Below are 27,818 nucleotides of genomic sequence, written 5' to 3' on the forward strand. Positions count from 1 at the left end.
ACGTCAGAGATAAGCAAAACATAATAGCTTGCTATCATATTCTGCTAGATGTTTTATGTAATACAGTGTTCATTATATAAGTCAATGTTGCGGTCACGTTCGTTGGTTTTAATCCTTGGTCTGGAATTATCTCTTCGCTATAGTTTGATAAGGCAAACCGAATTATAAACTCCCAGCTGGCTTAAAAAATATATATTATATATTTAAGTTTAATGTAATACCTTGTCTCTCAAATAGTTTTTCTCATAAATTTAATTAGTAGTAAGATTTGTGTCTCATGATATGAAAATCTTCTTCTTTTGGCACTGTCTTCTAAATTGCAGTACATTTCCCTATCCTAGATCAGTCGTTTTATACTGACAACGTCTAGGATATTGAGCCACGTGATGGAGGTTTCATAGCCAAGAGAGTCTCTGAGTACTCACGCCTTTGCTGCCCTCTACCCTTCCCTGCATTATGAGCTGGAGTAAATCATACTTGTATTCCAGAAAATATGATCTAGTATACACATCGCTAGTAGCTATTCATTCTCATTCTCATTCTTATTGGCTTGTCTTAAAACCTACTCATTGGTAATATTGTGATCATTGAAAGCTGGACTTTGCAGTTTGCAGGATGATGAATCGAATACGAACTAGAGTAACTAGAATTAAAAACAATATGAAGAAGTGGGGATATTCCGATTCAAACTGCGAATGTGGCGCCGAGGTAACAAGTCTCACTGATGGAGTCAATGACACGGCCATCAGCGAAGAGTCTAGGCGTATCTCTTGCACGGACACAATATAAGAAGAATTGTACAAGTTTGAGTTGAGGATATTGATAACGGTTTCATGCTACGAAGGATTAAAAAAAAATTCATGTGTACCTCTTTGGGCGAGAGAATGGAGATGTAGTCCTCGTAAATGAAGCGCGCCTTCTCTTCGACGGCATCCGAGTTGCTCTCTCGCTTGAGCTCCTCGCACGCCAGCCAGAATAGGATGTTCTCCTCCGAGTACTCACACCGCAGGAAGTCGCGGAATACCTTTCGCCCCGCTGGAAATGCACAACCATACATAATATTATTATTCTTAATTTTGTTTATGAGATAATTCTTTATTGATGCTATTAGAATCTCTAAATTTTTATGCCGTATTCTCACGTAACGATTTTTGTAGTTCAACAGTGTGCTGGATGACTAGTGATGTTAAATGTTACGTGGAAATCACATTTCACCAAAGTTGATCATCTTGAATTGAACGAAGTTGAGGTCCTTTCGACTTTTAGTATTCAACATTCGAGTCAACTGTGAACTGGTTCTTGCCGAGGAAAGTAACTAAGGTGATTACAACTTGTGAGTTCCACTTGACGCCTTGATTACGACTATCGGTTCCCTTTCAGACAGCTGGACGACAAAACCTAAAACGCCACCTACGTTATACCTATTCTAATTTAGTTAGGTAGGTACAATGTGGCTACCAAATATGTTAATCATATTCTTTTCAGGCGGAGTATATGCACACTATATTAAAATGTAATATAGACACATCCATAAAAGACTTTTTAAAAAACCATTTCCGTTTCCGTTGAATAATAAGTATATGGTACGGTACATAGGTAGAACGGTGTCAGATTCTTCTAGCAGTGTAGGCAACTCATTTAGGTGTTGGTATCGTTACTTTCAAATGACTCTAACACCGTTCCAAAGCGATTTTATCATAGCCGGAATACCAAAAGCTGTCCTTCCTCTACTATGCTAGAATATATTATGCACACATTGATGTACAAAACAAAACATTACCTACTTAACTTAGATTTATATGTATCAGCGCTCGAAATGGAAAAGTTTACGAACCGGAGCGCTCGACAGTTTTCTAAAGATATTTACATAATTATCAAATTTCATGTATATTTCATAAAAATAAGTTTGTTAGATTTTCTATTACAAATGGCTTATCTAGCTCAGACAGTCAAATTATTTTATCCAGACAGAGCGATAATTTTACCGATTTCACGAACAGGAACGGCGCTCCGGTGCGGTCCGGTCCATTTCGAGCCCTGATATGAATGTAATAAAATTGTATTTTGGGTAATTGATTTAATGTTTTATTACCTGTACTCCGCATGAGTTTGTCGAAAGATTTCCCCCAACTTTGAATCTCTTCAAGACTCGGTCTGAAAAAGAAGAAGAAAATATATTAAGCAAACGGCATTACACATAGTGAGTAGATATTGGCTGTCTCCAAGAAACGTCTCGATTTCTATCTCTCTCCTAACCGAGTAGTCAGCGAACTTCATACCCCGTTTACACATGCATGGATTTACTACTGGCAGTAAGTATTATCGCGGCCATAACAAGAAAATGTATGGGTAAACATGTATTATCCTGCAGTTGCAAGCTTGCATGTATGAATCAAAAAAGTTTGGAATCATCTGAATTTTCATACGACAGTAGGGATTTTTTCGATCTGCGCCTGCGCAGTAAAACGATAGTGGCGAACCTGCCAGCAAAAAAACGAACTATACTCATTTTGACGTTAACCGATTTTTACTACCTGTCAAATAGTACCTATTAGTCTATGAATTGCTAGTACCATAAAATGACAACACCGCGTCTCGCTTACTCTTGAAGAATGAGATTGGAGAGACAGTCAGCACTTTTACTTGTAAACAGTTATTGTCACGATAGTTTAAAATATGCATTATCGCTGCCAGTAAATTTATTAGTAATTAAAATTTATCAGTAATTTAACAGTAATTTGTATTTTTAAAGACGGTGAAGAGGGTGACGACTTGGAGAGACTGGTTATGATTAACTGCGTCAGCCACACATACAAGGAGGGGTTTCGGGTCAGGACCCCGTTATACGGAAGAAAAAATACAAATTATTTAAGTGAAAGAAATGTAACCTTATCTTCGTCAGGACCTCATGACTGAGAATCGTGACCCGAATTATTTGTCTGTCGAAGAGCATTCTCAAAGGGTTGGCCCACTACCCGGCATTCTACGATACGCAAGGCATGTGTCAGGGGAACACTCGTTGCATTCATGAATTGGTGGAATCATGGACAATAACGATCCTAATAATAATTATAACCGTTTTTATAATTATTTACTACTTTCATATAACCGTAATTATAATTATTTTGCACATTTGATATCCACTTATGGCTGCGACTGGTCACAGTAATTCGTAGGTAAGTACCCGTAGTTATAATCGCTGGCCACTGGCCAGGTGTTCATCGCTGAACGTGTGGAGTGTTTGGGTATAGGGTATGTACCCGGAAAAGTGCGGGGTCTGAGAGGTTAATGCGGAAGTCACTGGCACTTGCTGAATTTTATCAATAATAAATTGCTACTTTTTTCGAAATGGACCCCCATAAAATTTTTCTGTGTACGTGCCTAGCAGTGTACACAGTAAATGGAAAAGAGGAAGAACACACGCAAGTTGAAAATCATCATAGGTATCAGTACCTACCTATGAATCGTCCTTTCAAATCAACTACACGAAAAAACGTTATCAACATAAATTATTAGTGTTCCAAGACTAAAACTTCATAAGACTCTTTGTCATAGAACAATAATTATTCGAGTTTAGTGTTCATTATATTCAGGGTGTGATTTACAGTAGAACTAAGGGGCTACAGCCCAGGCTCCAAATTAATAGGGTCTTCGAAAAACCTTCAGTCAGACAAAGCAGCTGCATCCACGCGAATGAATTTGTGTATCCAAAAAGTAGGTGGTTACTCTCACTATAAAAATGGACTTACACAACCAGTGGCGCACCCAGGATTTAATATTGGGGGGGGGCCCAAGCAGGAGAATGTAAATTAGTCCCATAGGCTCTTTTTCTTCTTCACAGCCTAATTTCTCGTTTATCGGCCTTTTGTCTATTGCACTCCGCCACTCGGTGTACCTACACTATGGTCCCCACATCCTGAAACGGGCCCTCAGGTAAGGATATTTGGTGGGCCCCCTACCTACCGCTAAGATTAAAGTCAGTGTGAAACACTACATTAACATTTTTCAAATTGTGTTTTGGTTCAAATTAAGGGTACTCATACAGTGAATTATTGGCGATTTTTAATACATACATCTACTTTAATAATGGAGTTGTCGAGTATCGACACATAATAATCAAAAAATATATTGCATAATTATATAATTGAAAATGGTCATGGCCATGAAGTATGATAGCGCCGCTGGCGACTTTTTTATTATTAAAGCTAATTTATGATGTGTGTTTATCTCACTTATCTGGTCAACCCGACATGCTGGCCCCCCCACAACCCGGACCCTCAGGCTAGAGCCCTGTCAGCCCTCCCCAGCCATGACCTACACCACTCGGGAATTCGGGTGGACACCGAGAATTTTTTGACAGTTCCATTAGGGATTGGATTTCTAAAAAACCTGACATTAGTGTTTCGAAATTTTTGTGTTAGAAATTAAAATCTAAGATTTTTTTCTAAAAAGGGTGCTGGAGAATTACAAATCATATTTTTTGCCGTGTTTTTATTTGTCTAAGCCCAAATGTATAGTTTATTGGCTTTCAATTTCAATGTTTAAAATCATTCTGATAATTTTCATGTTTGGGGGGCGTCAGGGCCCCTTGCCCCCACCGCCGGGTGCGCCACTGTACACAACAAAATTTATGTATACAAATTTTTAATATCAGAAGCCACCATAGCAGTCAAAATGGTATGATATGAAAAAAACATAATCGCTTCGGTCAAAGAACTGGTGCTGGAAAGAAGTGCAAGCTAGACGACTTAAAAATATTTAACATGTCTGTTGCCCCCAGTATATTAGCTCAGGGCTCCTTCAAGCATAAATCTAACCCTGACTATCATAAATATTACTCACACCATCAACCATCACCATCACACCATCACACCATCACACATCAATCATCACCAACACACCATCACTCCCTTAATTATTCTTCCTCGCGATTCCTTAATTTTTCGCCCGGAGGCAGAATAAGGATAGTAATTTAATTGTTAGTATCTACCAAAGTTATCCACTCGTCCATTCAACGTTCATGCTCTTGCTCTTACCTGCGCAAACCGGTTTGTATCGGGAATCCCGTGTCTATGGACGGGAAAACTGTAGCTCGCGCAAACCGAAAAGCGCTGTGAAATTGTTTTGCACAAACTCTACCGCGCAGGGAATTCGCTGCCGTCTAGCCGGCGCTTTAATATGAATTTATTGTGATTTTGAAGAGGAACCATTTAACCATGCCGATTTTTATTTCTGAAATTCGTTTTCAAATTAACCATGAGAAAGCCCGCGTGACCTCGTCGTATTTCATCACTTACGGTCTGCCGCAGGAGTGTGAGAAAGAAAAGATGTGAATCCAGGTGCTTTCTTTAAACTGAGGCGTAATTTCTCTTTACCTGTTGAGCAGCAGGAGAATAGTTTGGCAATCATGATGAGGACCAACAGAAGACCAAAACCATTTTCACGGCGAATAGGAAATGAGTGTTTCACAAGCATAGTGAACCAAGTCCATTCTGGTTATTTTTGAGTACGCTATGTTCAAAATATAATATTTCAGTACTTATTTCTTATTCTGTAAGGGTATGACTTCCATTACATAATAACTTAAATGTAGTCAAAATAACACCTTAGAATTGTAATCATACCCCTTACAGAATTAGATATTAGAAATTAGAATATTACTCAAATATTATGTTTGAACCTAGCATACTAAAAAAAACCAGAATGGACTTGGTTCACTATGCTTGTGAACCACTCAAATTGAGTACGCATTACTTTGTAATGGTGAAAGACAATTAAGCAGTATTTTTGTTTAATTCTTCCTTATATAATCTGCCAAATATAATAGATTTATTTTATTTGAAAAATGACAATGGTAGATCACTGCCAGTTTTGATATGTACTGGATATCACAGCCTACTTTAAGTTGGACATACCTGACATATTATATTTTGTATGTTTGTTATAGACATTATGGTGTATCTATAATACTTATCGAAGAATTTTAACTACGAGGTGCTAATATCGCATATTTTGAAAGTGACTAAGAGAATCGTGTGGGACGGAAATAAGTCGATATGTTTATTTTTATTTTCATAAAAGTGTTTTTACGGCCACAGCGAAAATTCAACACAACGAAGCAGATTTGCAAACAAATAATTTATCGACAGACTGTAGAATTTATCGTGGATATATTTCGTAAGCACACAATAATTATTAGATATCGTAACTCCATTTCCAACTTGTTGTAAGAGAGAACCATCTATGGAGAGAACTGTCATCAGTTATCTAAAAATATATGTGTAAGTACCTAGTTTTGGTCTCAATCCAGCACGGTTATTCTAAATGGCTCACGTTAACACGTTTCCGTTAACTTTATTAATACTTGGAGTAATTCCACAAGCAACACGGTTATCTACAATAATTGTTAGCACAGTTAACACGGCTTACTTGATTCTAATTGGATGCATCTGGAATCAAGAATGACATGTTAATTGTGTTACTCAACAACATTTGACAGCTCGCGGTTAACGAGGTCATGGGCGGCCGTGTTAATATCACGACCATTGCCCCCATATCCTGAAACGGGCCCCTTTGGCGGCTCCCTACCTATCGCTAAAAGGCAATCTGACGATATACAAGCACTTTCCAAATGGTATTCGAGGTAAAATTGTGGGTATTAAGTGTAATTTTAACGATTTTTTGTATTTTTGAAATCATTTACTTGAATTATGGATAATAACCAAAAATTGTGTCGCATAACTAGGGATTGCAATACCGAATGAAAATGTCAATAGCGGTTTTTCGGTATTTCTTGTTGAATACTGGTATTAATACCGGTATTTGTTAAAATATGAATACAAACAGACGTGGATACTTATAAGTAAATATAGCTATTAAAATATCTTTAAAACATTATTTATAGCAAAAACATACCTACCTACATTTTTATTATGTTGAATTTGAATATATTGATAAATTTAACAAAAGCCCTCAAAAAATAAGTGCAAATAAGTCCGTCTGCAGGAAAAGTTCCTTGAATTCAATGCTTGTACAGTCACTAATAGAACATTTGTCACGGATGTTTTCTATTTCGAAATATTATTATAATTCATCAAGACAATTATATATTTGATGAATTTTGTTTTATTATTATTTCGCCTCTATTGGATTCAGTCAATATATTTGCATTTTAGCAGCACATAACATATAAATCATTTTCAAAAACGTAAACGAATGTGCTTTTTTAATACCGAAAATTCCGGTATTTTGGATTTGTAAAACCGGTATTTTGGTATTAATAAATACAGGAATACCGGTTTTGAAATACCGGTATTGCAATCCCTACGCATAACCAAATATTTTAGAATGTTAATATTCTTGAAGTAAAATAGCGAGCCGCAGACGACTTTTTTTTACTATTAAACCAATTTTTCAATGTGCGTTTATCTATCTCACTTATCTGACCGACCCGCCACACCGGGCCTCTCCTAAACCTGGGCCCCCATGCCAGAGCCCTATCAGCCCCCCCATGATCACGACTGACTTAACTTCCCTGGATAATTAACTGCCTGAATACGACATAACGTCACATTTATATTTTTTTAATTAATTTTGGAGTTAGGTGATATGTTAGAATAGCTCTGGAGAAACCATTGTCATATTTCAGGCATGTCCGACGAGCTGATCGCGGGATGGATTTTGATCGATCGCACCATAAGTACATAAGAATTATGTCATGAATATGTAAAAAAAACGAGTAGGTACCTATAATCAGTTGTAAAATAATGTGATGGCATTGAGATGTTGAAGGGAAGAATTACCCATTCCTAGTTTGCGCAAGAACTAGATTGACTCTAGACCGGTGGACTTCTCAAACCGAACACGGTGGTACAGCTCTGTCAGCTTGGCCTACCTAATAGAATCTCCGACTTGCTTAGGTATGTGACAGGATGCCGATAACAACCTCTGGTCCCCATAATATGTCGGTTGAAAGTCGGTCCAACCATCAGTTTGACCGGTAGGCCTTTGCGACTTGGTACCTACGAAGGAAAAATTCTCAGCTGACAAAAAGTTTGCGACATTTTACGGCGAGCGAGAAGGTCTTTTCTCATCGATCATTGACCGTATTATATTATACTGTGCATACTCTAGTGCACGCCAACAGAGATCTTGGGAACTTGCCCCTGGGACACCCTCAGCACACATTTGAAGGGCGTATAATGTTCGTTACTCCACGGTACGCCTTCATAATAAATGTGGACATGTCGCGGGTGGTGGAGGAGAGCAAGGTTGTAATATAATGTGATTTCATTGGATTTTATTGGATTCCTTTAGTTATTAAATCCGTGTTATTTAATTTTGTTAGTGGTAACCAGACACCATGCATCTTAATACCTATTTATAGGTTGGTAGTAAGTGTACATAGGTACCTACAAGTTTTGTATTACGTAAGGGGCGCATATTTCGCTACTGCTCTGGTCTTGGGTATCTGTTCCTAAGACATTACCAGACGTGAAAAAACTCATAATGCTTCAAATACAAACGTAGGGCTTCGTAATAAGTCCAAGTGTATATGTTTGTATTGTGCAATCTCACTCTCCGCAAAGTCGCAAACGTACCAGACTAAAATGTCTGGGGTGTAAAGCCAGCTTTAAACTAGCATAAAATGTCGCTAATAATTAACGAGTATTTTTATAGCATAATATATTTATATTTAGAGTATTTTTAACTGAATGATGGAAGTATTATTTTCGCACAAAGGCAGGCATGACTTGCGTCGGCCCTGGCAGTAATGGTGTCTCAAAACGCCACCGATCTTAGACCCGTTTCACACGGGACACCTGTGTCAAGCCACCGGTGTGTCGGGCGGCTGCATTTACACATAACTGAATGAGCGCGTTCAGACGGAGACACATGAGTGTCGCATTCATTTATATGTAAATGCGGCATCTCGACACACCGGTGGCTGGACACAGGTGTCCCGTGTGAAACGGGTCTTAGTGTCCCTTTGTTTAAGCAGAAGTGTCCGGTAGATATTTCGTACGTTCGAGAATTTTATTGTAAAATGTTATCGTTCATTTATAAAGAAGAAGTCGTGGAGTAACAATAACACGACATGTAATGGAAATAAAAGAAATACAAAAGCCATCAAACGAATGGCTAAAGTTATCGCTGAAAAGCTCGTGTGCTTTGTATTATATGCAATAATAATATAAAAAGTTGTTCAGACTTCTTCTTGCGAAGTCTAAAAGGAAATGTAGTTACTCTTGATGACTTGGATCGAGCGATTATCGTTGAGTTGACTTTACTCGAGCGATGATTGAAGTACATTTTAATTTTATTCAATTTTATAAAATCACGTGATTTTCCATCGGCAATTGGAAACGCTAATTCAATACGGACATGTAAAATCAAGTCCTCGTTTATAATAGAAAATTGTTTTTTTTTAAGTATTATTTTGACATTTCTTTAATGAGAAACAATGACTCTTGAGATAATATTATTAATATTGATTGTGCTAATGTGCTAATCCAGAGCCAAGGGTAATCGGGACGTTATGAGTGACAAAAATTAGTTTTTAATTCGATTATTTGGAATGTCATGTTCAAGTCTCAGAAATGCGTCACCAATTCCGTGACGAAGTTACAACTATTTTCCACTGGAGAGTGGACGGTGAACAATATACAACGATACAAATAAAAATGTTTTTTCAAATTGTTCTCCTGTACGTAGACAAATATAGATGTGCGAATCTCGTATTGTCTTGCATCAATATTGCAGATAGACATATTTTTATAAAAAATTATATGCTTAAATATATTTTACTATACTATAATGGCATTAAATAAACACAATTTAGCATACCTACCTCAGAAACATACATATAAGAAAAATATATGCATGTTTAGTGACGTATATTAAAGTAATACTACTTGATGATAGATATATAAATGTTTTATGTGGTCATTGAATGTTGATTCGCACATTGACAGAAGACACTTGTAAAGCCAGTGCTCACCTACGCATCGGAAACCTGGACATTAACTCTGCGAAATGAACGAGCCCTGAACATTTTTGAAAGAAAAATTCTCCGCCGTATATATGGACCGATCAGGGACGGCACCAATTGGAGGAGAAGATATAATGCTGAGCTCTACGGGCTTGTACGAAGAGTCCAATCAATTAAGAATGGGAGACTGCGATGGCTAGGCCATGTGCACCGTATGAATGAAAATGAACCGGCAAAGAGAGTGATGTCCAGTAATCCAATGGGCGTAGAAGAAGAGGCAGGCCAAAGATTCGCTGGTTGGATGGAGCTGCAAGTGACTGCCGTATTCTGGGGGCACTGAATGGGAAAGTGGCCACGCTGGATAGGGACAGGTGGAGGGAGCTGTTAGAGGAGGCCAATACCCACACCGGGTTGTCGCGCCCCTGATGATGATGATGAAATTGACAGAAATATTTTTTTCTTCTATGTTTACCAAGGCATAGATCCGGATCATACCATACCTCGAATTCTTCGTTTCTTTGCTTCAAGTTGCAGACCAGGTATTCATAGCTAGAATCAAATCGCAGAGCGTCTGGGTAATGGGAATGTGTGTAGAAAACTGTGTAGTAGGCGGTGTACGAGCGGTGTTCAGCAGTGCGACCCAGAAATGCGATGTACAGTTTACCACCGATGGGTGTTGTTGACGTCGACGCAGGGTAAAGTTTACATCGGTTGGTAAATGTACTGGCCAGCCTTAGACTATAGATACATCTAGACGCCACCCATTGCATTGCTAAATGAAGCTGTGTGCCGTGCGTTTGGTTTGTGGGCGAGCGAATGCATTCGTATACAAATGTTTGAGACCATAGACCATTTCGCTAGTGCTCAGAATTAAAATATAATTTTCTATTTTTTACGTTATATTGTATTTTTAAGCGGTCAATATGCAACCATTAGGTAAAAATATCCATAATTTAAGTTATATTAAAAAAACACTAGGTCACTTGATATTAAAATACATAATAATATACAAATAAATTATCACGAATATGTATCAACTTACCTATGAAACGTAATACCCATCTTCTTGCTTATCAGTGCGGCTACTACATATTAATACAACACACAGAACCATCTTTTCTATTTAATTAACTAAAAATATTTACTACTGACTTTATGTTTAACATAAAAAATAGGAATTTTAGCAACACGGTTATCGACGCTTAGTTAGCAATAAGCTAATATTTGGCGGCGACACCGTAGCAAACCATATCTCACATCTGTAAACCTTTTATCTTACTCTAGCGCGTATCGCAGAGATTATAAGGGTACCGAATACTTTCTCACTCGCACTTATGTATCGTTTTTGTTCAGGCCTTGTGGCCAGCATTTTAGCAATGCTATTATCACTCTTTTTAGGGGAACTGAACTTTTATTGCGTGTATCGAGTTATGGAAAGTAATTGGGAACATAGGCTAGGCTATATGAACAGCTTTCTTGCTACGCGCCTTATTGAAAAACTTTTTCCTGAATGAACATTTTCTTTCTAACATGTTCCCGGATTCGTTTCCATGTTGCTTCTTTCCAAGTTCTATGAGATTCTTGCAGAAGAAAGAAATCGGACCGTACTGTAATTGGCTTTATTGGACATATATATAAACATTCGTTCCGTGTTATGTAGGCGGCCTGTTAATTTAAGGAGGTAGAAGATTATTGAAGAAAATGACCATTTTAATATTATAATCTATGACTGACATTGAAGATTGCCATTCTAAAGTGTATAACGTTTGAAATTGCGATTGTGAGGTTAAGTATACACTTCATAACTTTGCACTCCGATTCTAGAATGAAAATGATATACTATATTCTAAAAATATTATTTATTTATTTAAGAATAAAAAACATTGTGGACATAACAAATCTAAATTCAAGACGTACACAACATGAGATTTACATTATAACAAATATTACAATATAGAATATAATAATAATAATAACAGAAAAACAAATTAAATCAAAACATAAAACAAAAAACATACAATTTTACATAGAAAAATAAAGTTTCAAAAATAAAATGCAAAGTACATCACTGAAAATGTCTATGTCTTTACGGAGCGCATTTACTAATCTTGCACCCGTCGCTGATGGTGCCTGATAGGCTTGACACGAGGAAACGGTTCCGATCCAGAATAAATCATGGCTGCGACCACGTAGGTAATGCCAATTGGCAGGCGCATGTAAATTCAAATTTATTAGGACACCAGGATTGGAAACCATCCCTCGCGCTAACAAGCAAAAGTGTTTCAAGAGAAGAAGAGACCGACGAGATTCAAGAGAGTGACAAGTTTAAAAGAAAAAAAGGTTGAAATTATGTTTACATATATTATCTATTCATTTATTTATTACTACATATATTAATACAAGTGAATATCACTTTATCCGATTTTATGCGAGGTAATCAGGCAAAGAGGCGTATCGGTGTAGTAAAAAGTACAAAAAAAGTTCAAAGTTATAAAACGTACACTCTAGGTAATTATATTTTTCAAACCTTTTTACCATATTTAATAGTACCTTACTCAAGCGGGCACACAAGGGGGAGGGGATACAAATTACATATATAGGTAAATGTAGTATTGCTTCTTCTTCCTCTTCTTGAGGACCGGATGATTTGGCTAATGAACAATCTTTTCAGCGCGTTGACCTCACTCTTCTGTGGATTCTTCGACACGCAAGGCTTGTTACCACTGGAAGACCCATGGCAGTGGTCTTAATAGCGTGGACGACATTACCGGACACTAACGATCCTAATAATTATGACCATTAGACCACGTGCATTCCATACTAATTGTGTATGTGATAGTTTGCAATAACTCGTAGGTATACTTACAGGCCTTGTGTTTATCTGTCTGGGTTTGGGGAATGAACCCGGAAAAGTCCGCGGGTGAAGTGGCGAGAAACGAAGTAGTGGCACCTGCTAAATTTTGTTAAGCCCCCCCCCGTCTAAAAAAAATGATACTGAAAGTTCTTATAGATGCTTTCTGTTTGTTGAAATGGACCCTGTCACAAAACATACTATTTATGAACTTGAAAAAGTAGACTTCGTTAATATATTATTATAATCGTATTACGGCGATAGTGAGGGAAAGAAAATATACAAAATTACTGAATCAGTCACTTAACAAGTCACAGTAGAATCGGCAAAGTTTTAAAATAATACATAAGTATTATATTTTATTAATAAGTTATTTTTTTATTAGTTAACCGTACCCCCTCTCCAATCAATTGGCACTTTTTGTTAGAATGAGTCACAGTAAAATCAGTCAAAGCACACTGTTCGTGGTGACCTCGGCTTTGGGCATCTGCTACTGAATGCTCCTTAAATAATAAAAAAATGTTTTTCTTATTAATTTTACGTATTGATTAATTCGCATTTTTCCTCAAGGTGTAATTGGTAGGCGGAGCTTTTACCTTAACAAACATTTCTTTAGGAGGAATGGTAGTTAGTTGTTAGCCAACCTGAAATAAAAAATATAATACGTAGGTACTTATATATTTTAGCCAGATGCGGGGATTCAAACTGCATTTACAGTTTTATATATATATGAAAAACTCTTTTGTAAGTAGGTATCTACATAAAAGGTTAGACTGTGATCTTATTATCTGGCCAATTTCTTTGAGATAATTTATTTTTGCAATGGAATCGATTAGGTATGTCGTTCACATTGAAGACAGCCCCTCAGGCATTAACGTCACATCGTTAGGCCCCCATCCCTGCCCTGATTAAGTGGCTTAGAGCACCATAGCCTGTGGCAGAGTATGACGAATGTTATTCAATCAACCGGAAGTATCCACTGCGGAGATTTTTCTGCCCGATTTTTGACACTCTTTTCATTTCCGTGCTACATGATAATAATGAGTACAGAATAGGCATGTCCAACTTTAAGAAGGTTGTGATTAAAACTGACAGTGACCCACCACATTATCCTGCTGTTGTTATTCAACATCTTGAACATACCTGTAATATTTAACTGATGACACTAAAGTTGTGATTATATTGAGGTGCACGTTGCGTACTGTCACGGTGACAAATTTAGTCTATTCATCTTGCTGAATATTTTGAACCATCACCATCCCTGTAAATCCTATGATGGAGAGGGCCAACTCTTAATGTATCAGTATTTTAAATTATTATTCATGTTAATTTTAACAGCTTTTATGTGTGCGAACGTTAAAATTACTTGCGATATTACATCCATAGATAATATTTTGAACAGAAACCAACCAGACCATAGAGATTAGACGAGATTCTTATAGAAAATACATAGTATCAACCGCTAAAAATTAAAAACACGCGATTTTGACACGTACGGGGGAAAATGTGTAAAGTCGTAAGTTCTTGGTCCTTAAAATGTCACGATGCTGATGCTCCCACCCCGTGGCACATTTTGAACCTTTAAATGAACATTGAACGAACATTGTCAGTTAGCAAAAGCTGCCGAAATCACTAGAACAACAATAAGGTCACCTCACGCGTATCGCCCTACAATTATCATGAACTAGTCAGTGAACTTTTTTTTCTATTTTTTCGGTGTTTACGTCTATCATCTATGGTCTGCTGTTTGGGTACAATATTGCAAGTAAATTAATCGTACGCACATATAGAAACTGATAAAATTAATTGAAATTGGCATGAACAATGAATAGTAATTCAAAATACTAATACGTTAGAGTTGCCACTTTACATAATTGAATTTATAGAGATAGTAATCATTCAAAATATTCTGCGGAATGACGAAACAATATACTAAATTTGACCGTGCCAACATATGATAGTACGTGACGTGATCATAATATAATCGTAGCATGAAAAAATATTTATGCCAAAGAATCGATGAGACAATGCGACACGTGTCGAATTATTATGTTTTTTTTTATAACAGAGGTGGACTAAATTTGGGAAGTAAATTGTTTTTAATGTATGTTGGTAAACTGCATAACGATTATAATTAACAAATGTAGTACATATTGATGTACAATAATAATATTTTGATTAAAGTCAGGTGTGCTCAATACGGCTGAGGTAAAAATTCAATTACAAAATCGCATTTTTAATCATAATAAACAATGAAAGCTAACACTAACCAAATGCAGAGGAAACGTTTAAAAACTTGAGACACGGGCTGTAAAAAAAAATCACATAAAACGAAATACGGAGAATTTCTTAATTGAAATGTTTATTTTAAATTTAACGGTGGGTTATCTACGTAAAGCTGTACGCTCCGATTAATACCCTATAAAACTTTTCTCTCTTTCCAGATTTCTTGCTAAAAAACCAACGTATTATCTAGTCACCATCCTATGATTAATACATAAGAAATACTCCTTAACTTAGAAGAAAATTACTCCCAAATCTGTGGATCCCCATTCGTGTCTATTGATTGAAAATTCCGGGACTCAATTACGAGGTAGGTATTCTTAAAAATAAATCTAATCAAATCCATGAAGAAATTCAATCGAGGTTTATTTTTATTTTCATGCTTGTGTAGATCCTGTGCAGTGACGTCCCGTAAGAGAAGGCAGGCCACGCAATATTAAATTTAGGGGTGGAAAATAAATTAAGTACCTAATTAGAGAATAGGTCTTGTGAAAATGAGAAGATTTATCTATTTATACCGCTCAGAATTTTAAACATTTTCCATAACGCCAGTTTAGATTATGCTAGTATGTTAGTCGAGTGGCGAGTACTTTAGTAACTGGCAATGTATGAACAGATTTCGTCGAGTAATTTAGTAGACTCATTAGTCGAGTCATTCCATTTTGTTTTAATTTTTCGGTCGAGTAACGATCACCACCATCCCTCACTAAATACCAAATAAGTCTGCACACGTTATTTTAAGTCATGTTCATTAGTAAAGATACAACTTAAAATTTGTGTGGTATTTATAGCGCCTGTACACGTGTATGGATTTATTACCGGCACCGATAATGTGCAAATTAAACTATCGCGATATTATGTAAAATACGCAAAAATGCTGACTGTCTCGCCAATCTCATTCTTCAAGCGTGAGCGAGACACGTTGTTGTCATTGTATGGTGCTGCTAGATTGTAAATTGGTAAACGTCAAAATGCTTTGCGCGGTGTAGTTCGTATTTTTTTCGGCAGATTCGCAACTATAGTTTCACTGATATAGAGATATAGCTATAGTTATCGCATGGGAATTCAGAAGGCGCTGTACTTTTTTGATCCGTGCATGCCATCTTGGAACTTGTACGATGATTATTAATACGTTTTTACATGCGCATTTTATTGTTATGGCCGCGACAATACACTGTCAGCAGTATTTTTCATTTCGTTTTCGATGTCACGCGTAGAATGCATAGAGGGCTCGCACATCAGAACTCGCCGCATACGTCTTACGACGAATTCGTCGATGTGACGTCATCGTAAACCAAGAAACAAACGTTATCAAATGGAGCTTCGCAAATTGGCCGATGCAACTGCAACTCTGCGACCCTGCGACATTCGTCTAGTTGCATTGGCCAAAGCCTGCATGTCGATGTCCAGCCAATATCGACTCCGCGCATGCACACAGCTGCAGAATCGGGCGAATCGGCCATTTCTCTCCAGACTGTCGGTGCGTTTGGTAGAGCTAGAGCTAGCAGCGCTAGGCAGATGTGCGAGGTTGTGATCGTGCAACATTCGCCGGCAGTCTCGAGGGTTTTAATTTATGGCCGTCAGGCACACAAGGCGAGTTGTGATGTGCGAGCCGGCATAGGGATACATGCAGTTTTTTTAAATTTTTAAATTTATTCTTTTTCACACCACCCTTGAATACGAGTTAAGCTAGTGACAGTCACTCACAGACACCCAGCTTTCATATATTCCAAAATGAACTATATTAGAAAACTAACAAAAATATATTTTAAATATTCTTGTTAACTTACGGTGGTTCTCCATCGCAAAGTAGCACGTCGGAGGGCCCAGGTTCTTTCTTTGTGGGTCCATTATCTTCGCCGTTCCGTACCGCCAAACTGCAAAAAAAGAGAACAGATTTTTTTACAATCGTATAATATAACTCAAAGAACGTGTCTTTCTAGGCAGGCCCGGTCTTAGGATGATTGGACTGATTGGCGCTTTGGGGGGCCTCGCGTCCTAAGTGAGTCGCATTCCGAAAACAACAACAAAAAATAACGAAACGTTGGATTAAAGTTGATTTTTAAGTATAAAAAATTAACACACAGGGTCCCTAGTGCAGTGGAATCGGAGTATATAACTTTTGTGAAAAATAAAAAAAAACATGTTCCTTCCTAATAAATCTAGGAATACGATAGAATAACACACTCAAAATAAGATAAGACCACAAAACGAACCATTGAATAAGGTGAGCAGATGAAATGATGGGCAATGGGCTGGACAAATGCTGTGACACAGTGGTATCAAATGGACACTAAACGACCACAAGGACTCTGTAAAACCCGCTGGATAGACGAACTCATACAGTTTGGTGGATGTACGAGTTAGCGAAAAACTGTTGACCCAGGTGAATGGAAGGCACTATGGGATGCCATCATCCAGTTGTGGATCGACCTCAGCTGATGATGATAGATCTCAAAATATCATCGTAAAAATTTCTTTTGAAATATAAATTTTCGTATGGTGACCAAAAATCATGAAAATAATCTGGTGCCTAAGAATATGATAATATCATATATCATATCAGTTTCTAATGATCTGAAATTGATATGCTATTATAATTCTCAGATGCAAATAAGCCAAAGTCACCCACTAATGGTCTTTATTTTGTCATATTGAACAGATGCAGACATACAGGCGTCCACACGAGGAGGGGCTGGGATCCGTATCCCCTCCTAGAAACGCATAAAATTCTAATTATTTAGGTATTTTTTCCCGACCATGTCAAATCCTAATAAGATCAAATGGGCCTCCACGGAGTGGAGGTTTGTATTAACAGATTTTGTTTTTATGAGAAAAATGGATGTCAGCCACTTGCTCAACCTATTAGGTCCATTCACAAATTGAAAAACAATATGTGTACTGGCCAGATCCAGGACGCTATAGATAGGCCGACGCGTAAGCCACGCGGCCATCGTAAAAAGGTCAAGGTAAATAGAATACATATTACTTCTTTTTCTTCTTCGTCAGGACCTCATGACCGGATCGTGACCCGAATAAAAGATTCATATTTTGTTTAATTAATTAGACCGTCTATTACGTGAAAAAATGTCTCTTTCATTTTGACTGCTGACTAGATAATTACTAATTAAGTACCACATTTAAATAGCATGCTAATTATATCTAATGGCCATCTAATCGTTACGCGCCTAGTGCATCTTTAACACTGAAAGACTTCCAATTAATAAAATACGACAATACTTCATACATTTATGATAGCTGGGGGCAAATAAAAAGTGACTTTTCCCTTACAACAAGCTAGAAATGGGGTGACGATATGTATATAGACCGAGTGAAGTTATAAAAAGTAGAGTATAGTGAAGACCTTCTCTGATTAGATCAACATTATGTATTAAACATCTCTGATTATAGGATATCTTAATTTCTTAGAAAGAAAGACACACGGTTGAAACCCAAAAATCTACTACATTAAAAAAACAACCGTGAAAGCCTCAAACATTATAAATATTAGTTTCTGTAAATACAATCCATAAATAAAATACGTAGGTACCAGGTGATCGCTAATAATGGAATCCCCTCGGTAATTAATTGATGAATCGACATTATCTATTGTTAGATTCCACCCGGCCAATTATGAGGGTAGGTACACCGTCTAAATGAAAACAAGCGAATATCGAAAGGTTTTCCTGGAAAGTTTTCTGCTTTCGGAAAGGTTTTCTTAAATCTAAATTAACCGAAAAAAATCCAAGAGAGTTTATTTTTTTCGATTCAATGGATTCTATTTTAAGTAAATCAATTTATTGGGTGAATGAAAAATAAATTTTGACGATTTTTTTTAAAATTTGGCATTTACGTAAAATGATCTAATATGTGAAACAACCAGTGTGGCGGAAATTTTATAATTATAATAAATGACATCTAAAACAACCGGTATTTTTTTTGCTTAGAGAGAACTTAGAACGTTAGCTGTCCAGCCAAGCTGTGATACTGGTTGTTTGGAAAATTTTTCATCGAACTAAACGTATCGGATAATGAATTTCGTTATTTTAAAAGTACATTCTGAAATTAATATTAGTATTTTATTCACATACAAATTGCTAGTTGTATATAAATGAAAATTATTGTTGAAATAGTCAAAATCTCTTTGAACGCCGTTAAAACAAAGCAATGTTGCGGGATTGGTTCGCCATATATATATATATTTACAGCCTGAAGATTCTGAAAGTCAAAACCTGGATTGCCAAAGTAATGTAAATGTATATATTTTAAGAAAAATGTTTCTAAAATAAAAGTGTTATTTTAGATCAAATGAATATATTTAAAAAGAAGTGGTGATCATTTGAACATTCTTTTGGGAAATACAGTTCGGCTATGCCACTAATTTTCATAGATTAATTCAAACATCTACCAACACATTTTTTATTATTTTCATAGCAACCGGTAATTATAACAAGTTGAAATTTGGTTTAGTAATGTTAACAGGTAAACTACTTTTGGCTCAATATTTTCTTTCCAACATCTTTCGTTAATATCATCCATTCAACACTCCCGTTACTATAATATCACCTTGGTTACCCGGCCCATTAAAAAGCAAATATTTCAGATAATATGCACTTCAGCATTTTAAAATTTCAAGTACTTATTCCTAGAATCATCAATATTACATCTAATTAAAATGTTATTATTTCCAAAATCGATAGTATTGTCCAGTAAATACATATAATTGATAGATATACGTCAGATTTTATTTACTTGTCATAAAATAGAACTGCATTACGAACAAAAGAGATAGATATAAAAATATATGCGACAAAGATAAACATATTACTCAACTTTGAGAAATAAATATGAAAGAGGGATGAGATCAAGATAGTATTGAAGAATGTGTGAATGAATATATGAGAATGTATAGAAATATTCATATGATTATTATTAAGTTTTGATGCGGTTTTGATCATTTTATAGATAAAACAAATAGCAAAATAATGATTATAAAACCTTATTAGATTTATTTATTTTGCGAAAATAAGCATTTTCGTTTACCTACTGTAATATTGTCAATCATGGACGGAATTTATAAACATCGTAAAGGGAAGGTTAAGTTTACTACATTAAATTTGGAAACATCTCAAATATTATCTAGAAATATTGTGAGGTAAATAGTAAATTCGGCAGAATAAAATTAAATATTGTTCATTCAATTTTGGAGGTTTGTCGTGATTAACGGTATATCTTTTTAACAATGATTTGAAATGCGTACGTAGGTTCAATAACAATTACAGGAAACACGTCACTAAAAATATACGATGAGGAAAAAATATTTAAAGATTTGAATAAACACTGCTTCCGTTTTGCGAATATTTAAATTTTATTTTAATCAATGAACACTATCAATTATTATCAACGTTGCTAGAAGAGGTGAGCAATAAACATTTTACTATGTATACAAATTGTATTTTAAAATGTTTTATTTACTCATCGCAAATCCATTCTCCCGGTAATGGAATAATATTTTGGAGGAAAAGAATTTGGTTGTTGACATTAAGTATTTTTCAAAGAATTTGAACTATACTCGTACCTCTATGGATTCGTATATTTTTGACATTGGACCTTTAAGCACCGAGCCACTGTTATATTACAATATGAATTACAACACTTGGCAGCGATTCTAGTATGTTTGTATTAGATATTATGGTCGACTAATTCGACGTAGAAAAAATACTAATTAAAATAATACAAAAAGAATAATTGTTTATAAATTAAAAACGACAATGGCGGCCTACTGTTCATGTCTTGCTTTGGTTACATATCTTTTTAAGTACTGTTTAATTGCGATTCTTCGTAATATATCCATCAGTGGCGAGGTGTGGAGGTAGGTCAGTCATACGTATTTGTTTTCATTGAACACAGTTTGCAGATGGTGCTGGTTAGTTTAAAAAAAAAATCAATTAAACCTTGCCTAAACCAAACCATAATAGTTTAGATATGCTATGGGTGATTCGACAAGATAGTGCACACTTTTTCAGTCATACTTATTTGTTTTCGTTGAATTAATAGGTAATATATATTATTATGGGTGATGATGATTAGTTTTTTAAAAATACACAAAGGCCTTCCTATACCTAACTGTAATCGATAAAAATACTCTTCTAGTTATAAAATATGTCATAGATAAACGAATATTTTTTGACTAATATCGACTATGGCTTGGAATAGGCAGGGCTTAATTGAAATGTTAAAACTAATAAACACTATATATACACAATGTAGTCTTACTTCAATGAAAACAAATTCGTTTGAATGACAAAGTTTAGTATTCATTATTTATGTCAGATCTTAACTGCCTACCTCCACCTTTCGCCACTGATATCCATCTAAAGTATAATGGTCTACTAGTATAGCAAGCTTCTTTTAACGTAACGTAACGTAATGCAAGGAGTTTTTATTTAAATATCAGTTCAGTTCTGGCAAATAAATCACAAAGTTTATTACTTATATGAAGCTTGCTGCAGATAAATATGCAATGCTAAATGCATAACAGCTATTGTAATCAATAATTTGGAAAAGCCTGAAAAATATACACGTATAAACCTTGGACTCCCTTCAAGAAGTAAAAAAATATAAATTGTTTATCTGAATCGAATATTAGGTACCTACGCCTTCTTCTTCTACATGACATCATGATTGAGGATCATGGCCCAGATATTTTGGCTGTCGAACAGTCTTCTCAATGGATTGACCACTCGCCTCTGGGCATTCTACATCACCCAAGGCCTGTGTCAGTGGAAGAACCTTATTAGTCTTGAATTATGCAACCATCTAAGGCATCCAATGTTTGGTTTAAGATTCTGACGCGGCATGTCTAAAACACTAAACCGCAAACGACACAAACGGACACTTATAATTATGACCAATCCTGCCACGTGTATTCGGTATCCATTTGTAATAAATCATAAGTGAACACCCGTAGTTATATGGCTAGACCTAAAGTGTCTAGGTATGATGAATGTAGCTGGAAAACTGCAGGGGTGCATAGTATGGCGAGAAGCTATACATAGTAGGCGGGGTAAATGCGGAAGTCAGTGGCTCCTGCAACATTATGTTATAAAAAACAATAATATAATATAATCATTGATAAATTTTCCGTGTGTAAACTGTCATAAATATTAATTAAGACCACATTTTGACACCTTACCTTGCTCGAAGTTTACGAAAAGCACTCCGCCATCTCTCGACCATCCTCACTATTTAGCGAGATGCTCATATTACGTTCAGCATTCCATCATGGCACCACACCATAATAATTACAATTGATTAATCCATCATTGAATTAATTACTAGGCACTGGAGACTCAACACTTTGAAAATATTTCTAGCAATATTTTGAAATTTCACTTCTTGTAGATAATAAATAGCATTGCACTTAGCGCTTGAAAAATTAAAATAAAATAATATTATACCGATAAAACTTATAAGCGAATAACCGTATATTACCAGTATAAATGATTCGTTATTAGTTATTACATTTAAAATTAAAGGTAGGTAACTGTTTTAAACTATCGAACATCAGACAGAATTGACAATGTCACGATAAAGGGAGTCATATTAATACAACGTTTTTATTAGGTCGTATTTTTATTTGTCCGGTGGTTGTTTATCCAGTACAAATCTTGCAATCGAATTTTAACTCTAACTTCCCGATTAGCTAGACATTTGAAACTTTTAGAATATATCAGAACACGATGCCAATGCATTTTTAAATACTTTTAGCCATCTTTAAGTAGAATTGAATTCATTTTCAGTTAATTCTGTTTTGTATGAAAAGTTATTTCGGAAGAAATCCGTAAAAAGTAAAACTATTATTGGTTGCTAAGTGGGTCCTAGCAACTAAATTATTAATATTAATATATTCGTGCGTTACTATGAAAATCAATATGACATTTCAGTATTATTTCTATCAAGTACAATTTTTTTTGATCGTTTAAGCTAGTCAAGTCAAGTTTATATGATTCAACAGAAAGTTTAAAAACGTTGTACATAAAAAGTTATTTTTATCTTGTAATTTTTTTTTAATTAAAACAACCCACATTTAATAAGGTAATAGAAAGTTATTTTTAATAGGTATAGGTAAAATTCGGTCGTTTTAGGTTACTTTGTTATTAAGCTCTACGTTTAACAATACATTTATATATTTTTTTAAACATTTAACATTATATTCGATATTTTTTGTATTTTTTAAAATAAAAAAAACGATATTTTCAGAAGTCGTTACTATTATCCTGGGACATATGATTTTTCAAACTCGCAATTTCAGTACCAAGATATCTACTCTTTATTTTATGATGTTAACTGTCAATTATTCGTTGAAATAGATTATATTATTAATAATAAAATAAAATACAATATGTACCTAGTACTAGTACCACTTATTTTAATATTAGCCATATAATAAAGTATATTCTGTAGTAGTTGATAATGTCCATTTGAAGCGGATGAAACCGGTCCTGACTAATATTAAAATAAGTGAAATTAGTATAAAATATTGTGTTTTATTATTATTGATCAAGATGGTTTTTGGAATTTTGAGACTGCAAATTCTTATTGACCGAATTCAAATATATTCTGAAGATACTAAAATGTATTCAATAACTTGTATGGAAGTGAACAAATTTATGATGATTTCATTTTAAAATCAACAGTTTCTTAATTAGCAATGGTTTAACAGGATTCAAAAAAAAAAAAATGATAAAGTAAATACGCACATCTTGCAGTATGCATTTAAAATATAACACTGGAAAGAGCAACGTTTGAAATAAAATATTTCTAAGAATTTCGTTACTTTACTAATACATTACAGTTTGTCCACGATTTCTGACTTTAGCGCTGGGCAGTCGCAAACATTTGATGTACTTACTACTTAAGGGCCCACATGCTCAGCTTAGGTCAAAATGGAGCTTTTATGGTATTTTCAGAGCATAACCCTGGACAATCCTTAAACGTTGTAGATAATCTATTTATATAATTCTGAAGCTCTTTGGACCCACGTTGGAAAATGGGAACTACAGAATAAAAATGAACCACGAGTTGGAACAGCTGATTGAACAGCAAACAATCATAAGATACTGTAAGTCCCAAAGACTACGTGGAGAGAATGCCTGATGTTAGAGCACCAAGGATCATGACGAAGTGGCTACCCCAACTGAAGAGACCCAGAGGCCGTCCAAGAAGGAGATGGGCTGACGCCGTAGAAGTGGACTGGCTTCATATAGAAAGACCCGGTAACTGAAGAAGTGTGGCGAGAGACCGGAGTGAGTGGAGAGCGGTTGTGGAGGAGGCCAAATCCCACCCCAGGATGTAGCGCCGTGGAAGAAGAAGAAAAAGATAATTTTGAAGCCTTATTATCCTTTATATTTATTTTAAACATTTGATGACTGCATAAAGTATTTTTATTACATAAAATAGTATTATTTTGAACCTCTCGCTCTAATGTTTTAGAATATAGTCATATTTCAGTGCATTCATGTGCAGTGGTGTTAAGATTTTTTACGTTTATTAATTTTTAAACGCATTTTTAAAACCATTAGTATAATTTATATCGACATTATTATAGTGAAGTATTTACATTAAAAAAATATATTGATAATCTCTGTGATCCCAAATTTGACAAGAATTAGGCATTTTATTATTCAAAAATGTGCACGATTAAAATAAATATAAAGGATAATAAGGCTTCAAAATTATATAAATAGATCATCAACAACGTTTAAGGAATGTCCATGGTAATGCTCTGAAAATACCATAAAATCTCCATTTTGACCTACGCTGAGCATATGGGCCGTTAAAATGGTCAGCTAAAATACCGGTTAACCGATAATACCATTACCGGAAATGCAAACCCTGATAACTATATTAAGTCCAGATGAAATACACATAAGTTTATTCCTAAAATTCATCACAATCGAAACGGACGAGAATGTTTTAACTCACTTGTGTAGTAAAATGCTTTATAACATGTTTAGAAAACGCACTGGTATTTTGAGAAATATTAACAAAACGCCAAAGAGATTTTTCGATATTTTTCGTCGTTGTTAAGTTTACTATACTTATTTGGAATTTTTGTGTATGTATGTACCCTACTTTATTTTTTAGGGTAAAATAATCATGACAAATAATAATGACGTAGTAAACGAAACTTTTTTTATAATAACTGGTTATATCTAAGGTCAATCGGATTGTATTTACTTAAGTGAATCAAAATACACAGGGTGACATTTTAGACGGAAAATGTTTAAAAAAAGAAATGATTAAGGTTGAATTGTTTTTGAGCAATTGAAACAATTTGTTATTACGTTTTGGTAAATTAATTGTTTGTATAAATATTGGTAAAGATGTATTTTTCTATTTTGCTGTTATTAAAAAATTACGTATGTACTATGTAGTCCTATATATGCAAGTAGCGATATAGTTATGCTGTTAAGATCTGACACAAATAGTGCACACTAAAATGTGCCAGTCAAACATATTTTTTTTCATTGAATTAAGACTACAATGTTTGGTTGTTAGTGTTTGTTAAAATTCAATAAAACCCCGAGACTAATCTAATCCATAATAGATGGGTAATAGTTATAAAAAATCGACTAAATATAAAATATTTTGTATCGATTATCGTTTGGTCTGAGCAGGGCTTAATGAATTTAAAAAAACTAGCCAACACCCTCTGTAATATTATGTATTTTTAATTCAATGAAAACAAAATAAGAATAACTGAAAAAGTATGCACTATTTTTGACGAATCGACCTAAACTATTTAGTTCGATTTAGGCAGGGTTAAATTTAATTTTAAAAACTAATTATCACTTCTGCAAATTGTGTTCTTAGTTCAATGCAAACAAAAAAGTGTGACTGAAAAATTTTGTGTGTACATTTATGTCGAATATTAACACCCTACCTCCAACCCTCGCCACTGATATACTATACACATTGTGTTTTATTTTAATTATACAAAATGTAGATTTTATAAACAACCACATTAATCAAAAAAATAATTTTGACATAAGTGTTTTTTCAAAAATCTAATGTCACTTAATTAACTCAGTGGCTAATTCGAATTTTTTATAGGTGTTGTTATCTTTAGGTGACAACGCGTAAAACAACACAGCAGGTAAAAATAATCTAAATATTCTCAGATATTATCATTGAAGTTTGTTTGAGTTATGTAGGTATGTGATTGTTTTAAAAAAAATAATAATTATGTCATTCAAGAATCATTTGAATTTTTAAAATTATAGTATGTCAGATATTATTTTTTTAATTTATGAAAAATGATTCTTGACAGCTATCAGGGTGCCCTGGGACAACAGTTGAGTACGACTGATCTAATTGTTCCAGTGCATTAGTAAAGGTCGTAATCTAAATTATGACATATTGAGACCGACAATTTAAATAATATGAATCATTGGATTACATTTAATCAACTAATTATCACCTTAGTGGTGTTGACTGTATTTTATTAATTTTAATTATTTGATCCAACCATGTTCAAGTATTCAAACATAACGTAAAATATTGGTTTATTTGTTAATGAAATTCCTCAATCAGTTAAAATCAATTAATATGCACCGTTGATAAAGCTGAGACAATGTTTAAATACGATAATAAAATCTGTATAACTGTTAACAATATTATATATACTATATTGTAGTCTCAAGTAATTCATTCTTACATTTTCATGAAAAATCATTGATATTTCTTTATGATAGTTAAATGTTTTTAGTATTTGAAAGAGGACAGGTCGAGTCAACATACGGACATCATATTATACGGTTGCTATGGAAATAATAATGACATTCTGTACACCATAATTATACACTAGCTGAGCCAGCTGGCTCTCGCCAGTCTGTCTCGCTAGGTCTTGCAGACAGCTTAGCGTCCTAATGTATGGTATTGAATTTTAATAAAATTGTATGCATATAAGTATGCAGAGACGGCGCCGTTTGACATTTCGCTGATTTTTCACTTTTACAATTTGCAAGTCGTTACTTTCGATATAAATTTGGCGTCATATGCAGAGTCTATTCTGGATTCACCATCCCAGGCTGCTAGACCTAGCAGAATAGCAGGTAATTTGATTGCGATTCAATAATATAACGTTTATATTAATCTCACGCGTATCCCCTTGAGGTAATAGATGAAGATTAGCCATATAACTATTAAATTATTTTGTTTAATTGTCTAAAAAAATGCTTGCAGCTATAGAATAATATTTAAAAAAACAAATTTTGAATTAACATTTTATATAATGTTTCCCGGTGCGGGACGTTCATATCGAAACAAATGTTGATAAAAGAAGGAACTCGTAGATCTGAGAGGAAGTAATTGGGTTAGAAAAGACTTCGTCTATATATGTATTGATCCAAACTGATTATGATAATGGCATTATAAATATTTAGGTAGATATATGTATGTATATGTTACGCCTACGTGTGAAATTGCGTATTACCTACATGAAATCGGCTAAATTTTGCCTATTTCATAAAAATGCAAACCCATTGCCTTATTCATGAAATAGGCAAAACATCTGTCGAGTGCGTGAATTTGGCAGTAATTTTTCTGCCTAGTTCATGCATAGGGCAAATTAGATATTGGCGCTCCGCTCCGGTGGTGTTTTTTCCAAGTAAATCAAATTTGTGAAAT

The 27,818-nt window shown here is 34.9% G+C and overlaps 1 protein-coding gene across 2 annotated transcripts in view; it reads right to left on the reverse strand.

The window, feature by feature from the left end:
- Positions 1-27,818, reverse strand: part of Dhit (regulator of G protein signaling double hit) — a 39,183-nt gene that overhangs the window by 4,428 nt on the left and 6,937 nt on the right. For both annotated transcript variants that reach the window (XM_085949089.1, XM_085949088.1), the window contains exons 2-5: positions 22,321-22,554; positions 16,916-17,002; positions 2,093-2,154; positions 869-1,035 (exon numbers count right to left, since the gene is read on the reverse strand). In XM_085949089.1, the coding sequence (XP_085805215.1) occupies positions 869-1,035; positions 2,093-2,154; positions 16,916-17,002; positions 22,321-22,364 (360 nt within the window). In that variant the 5' untranslated portion in view covers positions 22,365-22,554. The remainder of the gene's footprint in view (positions 1-868; positions 1,036-2,092; positions 2,155-16,915; positions 17,003-22,320; positions 22,555-27,818) is intronic.

Source organism: Rhyacophila brunnea, unplaced genomic scaffold (genome assembly GCF_057557595.1).
Source record: "Rhyacophila brunnea isolate RB1 unplaced genomic scaffold, BYU_Rbru_1.0 scaffold_21, whole genome shotgun sequence".
NCBI classification, from domain to species: domain Eukaryota; kingdom Metazoa; phylum Arthropoda; class Insecta; order Trichoptera; family Rhyacophilidae; genus Rhyacophila; species Rhyacophila brunnea.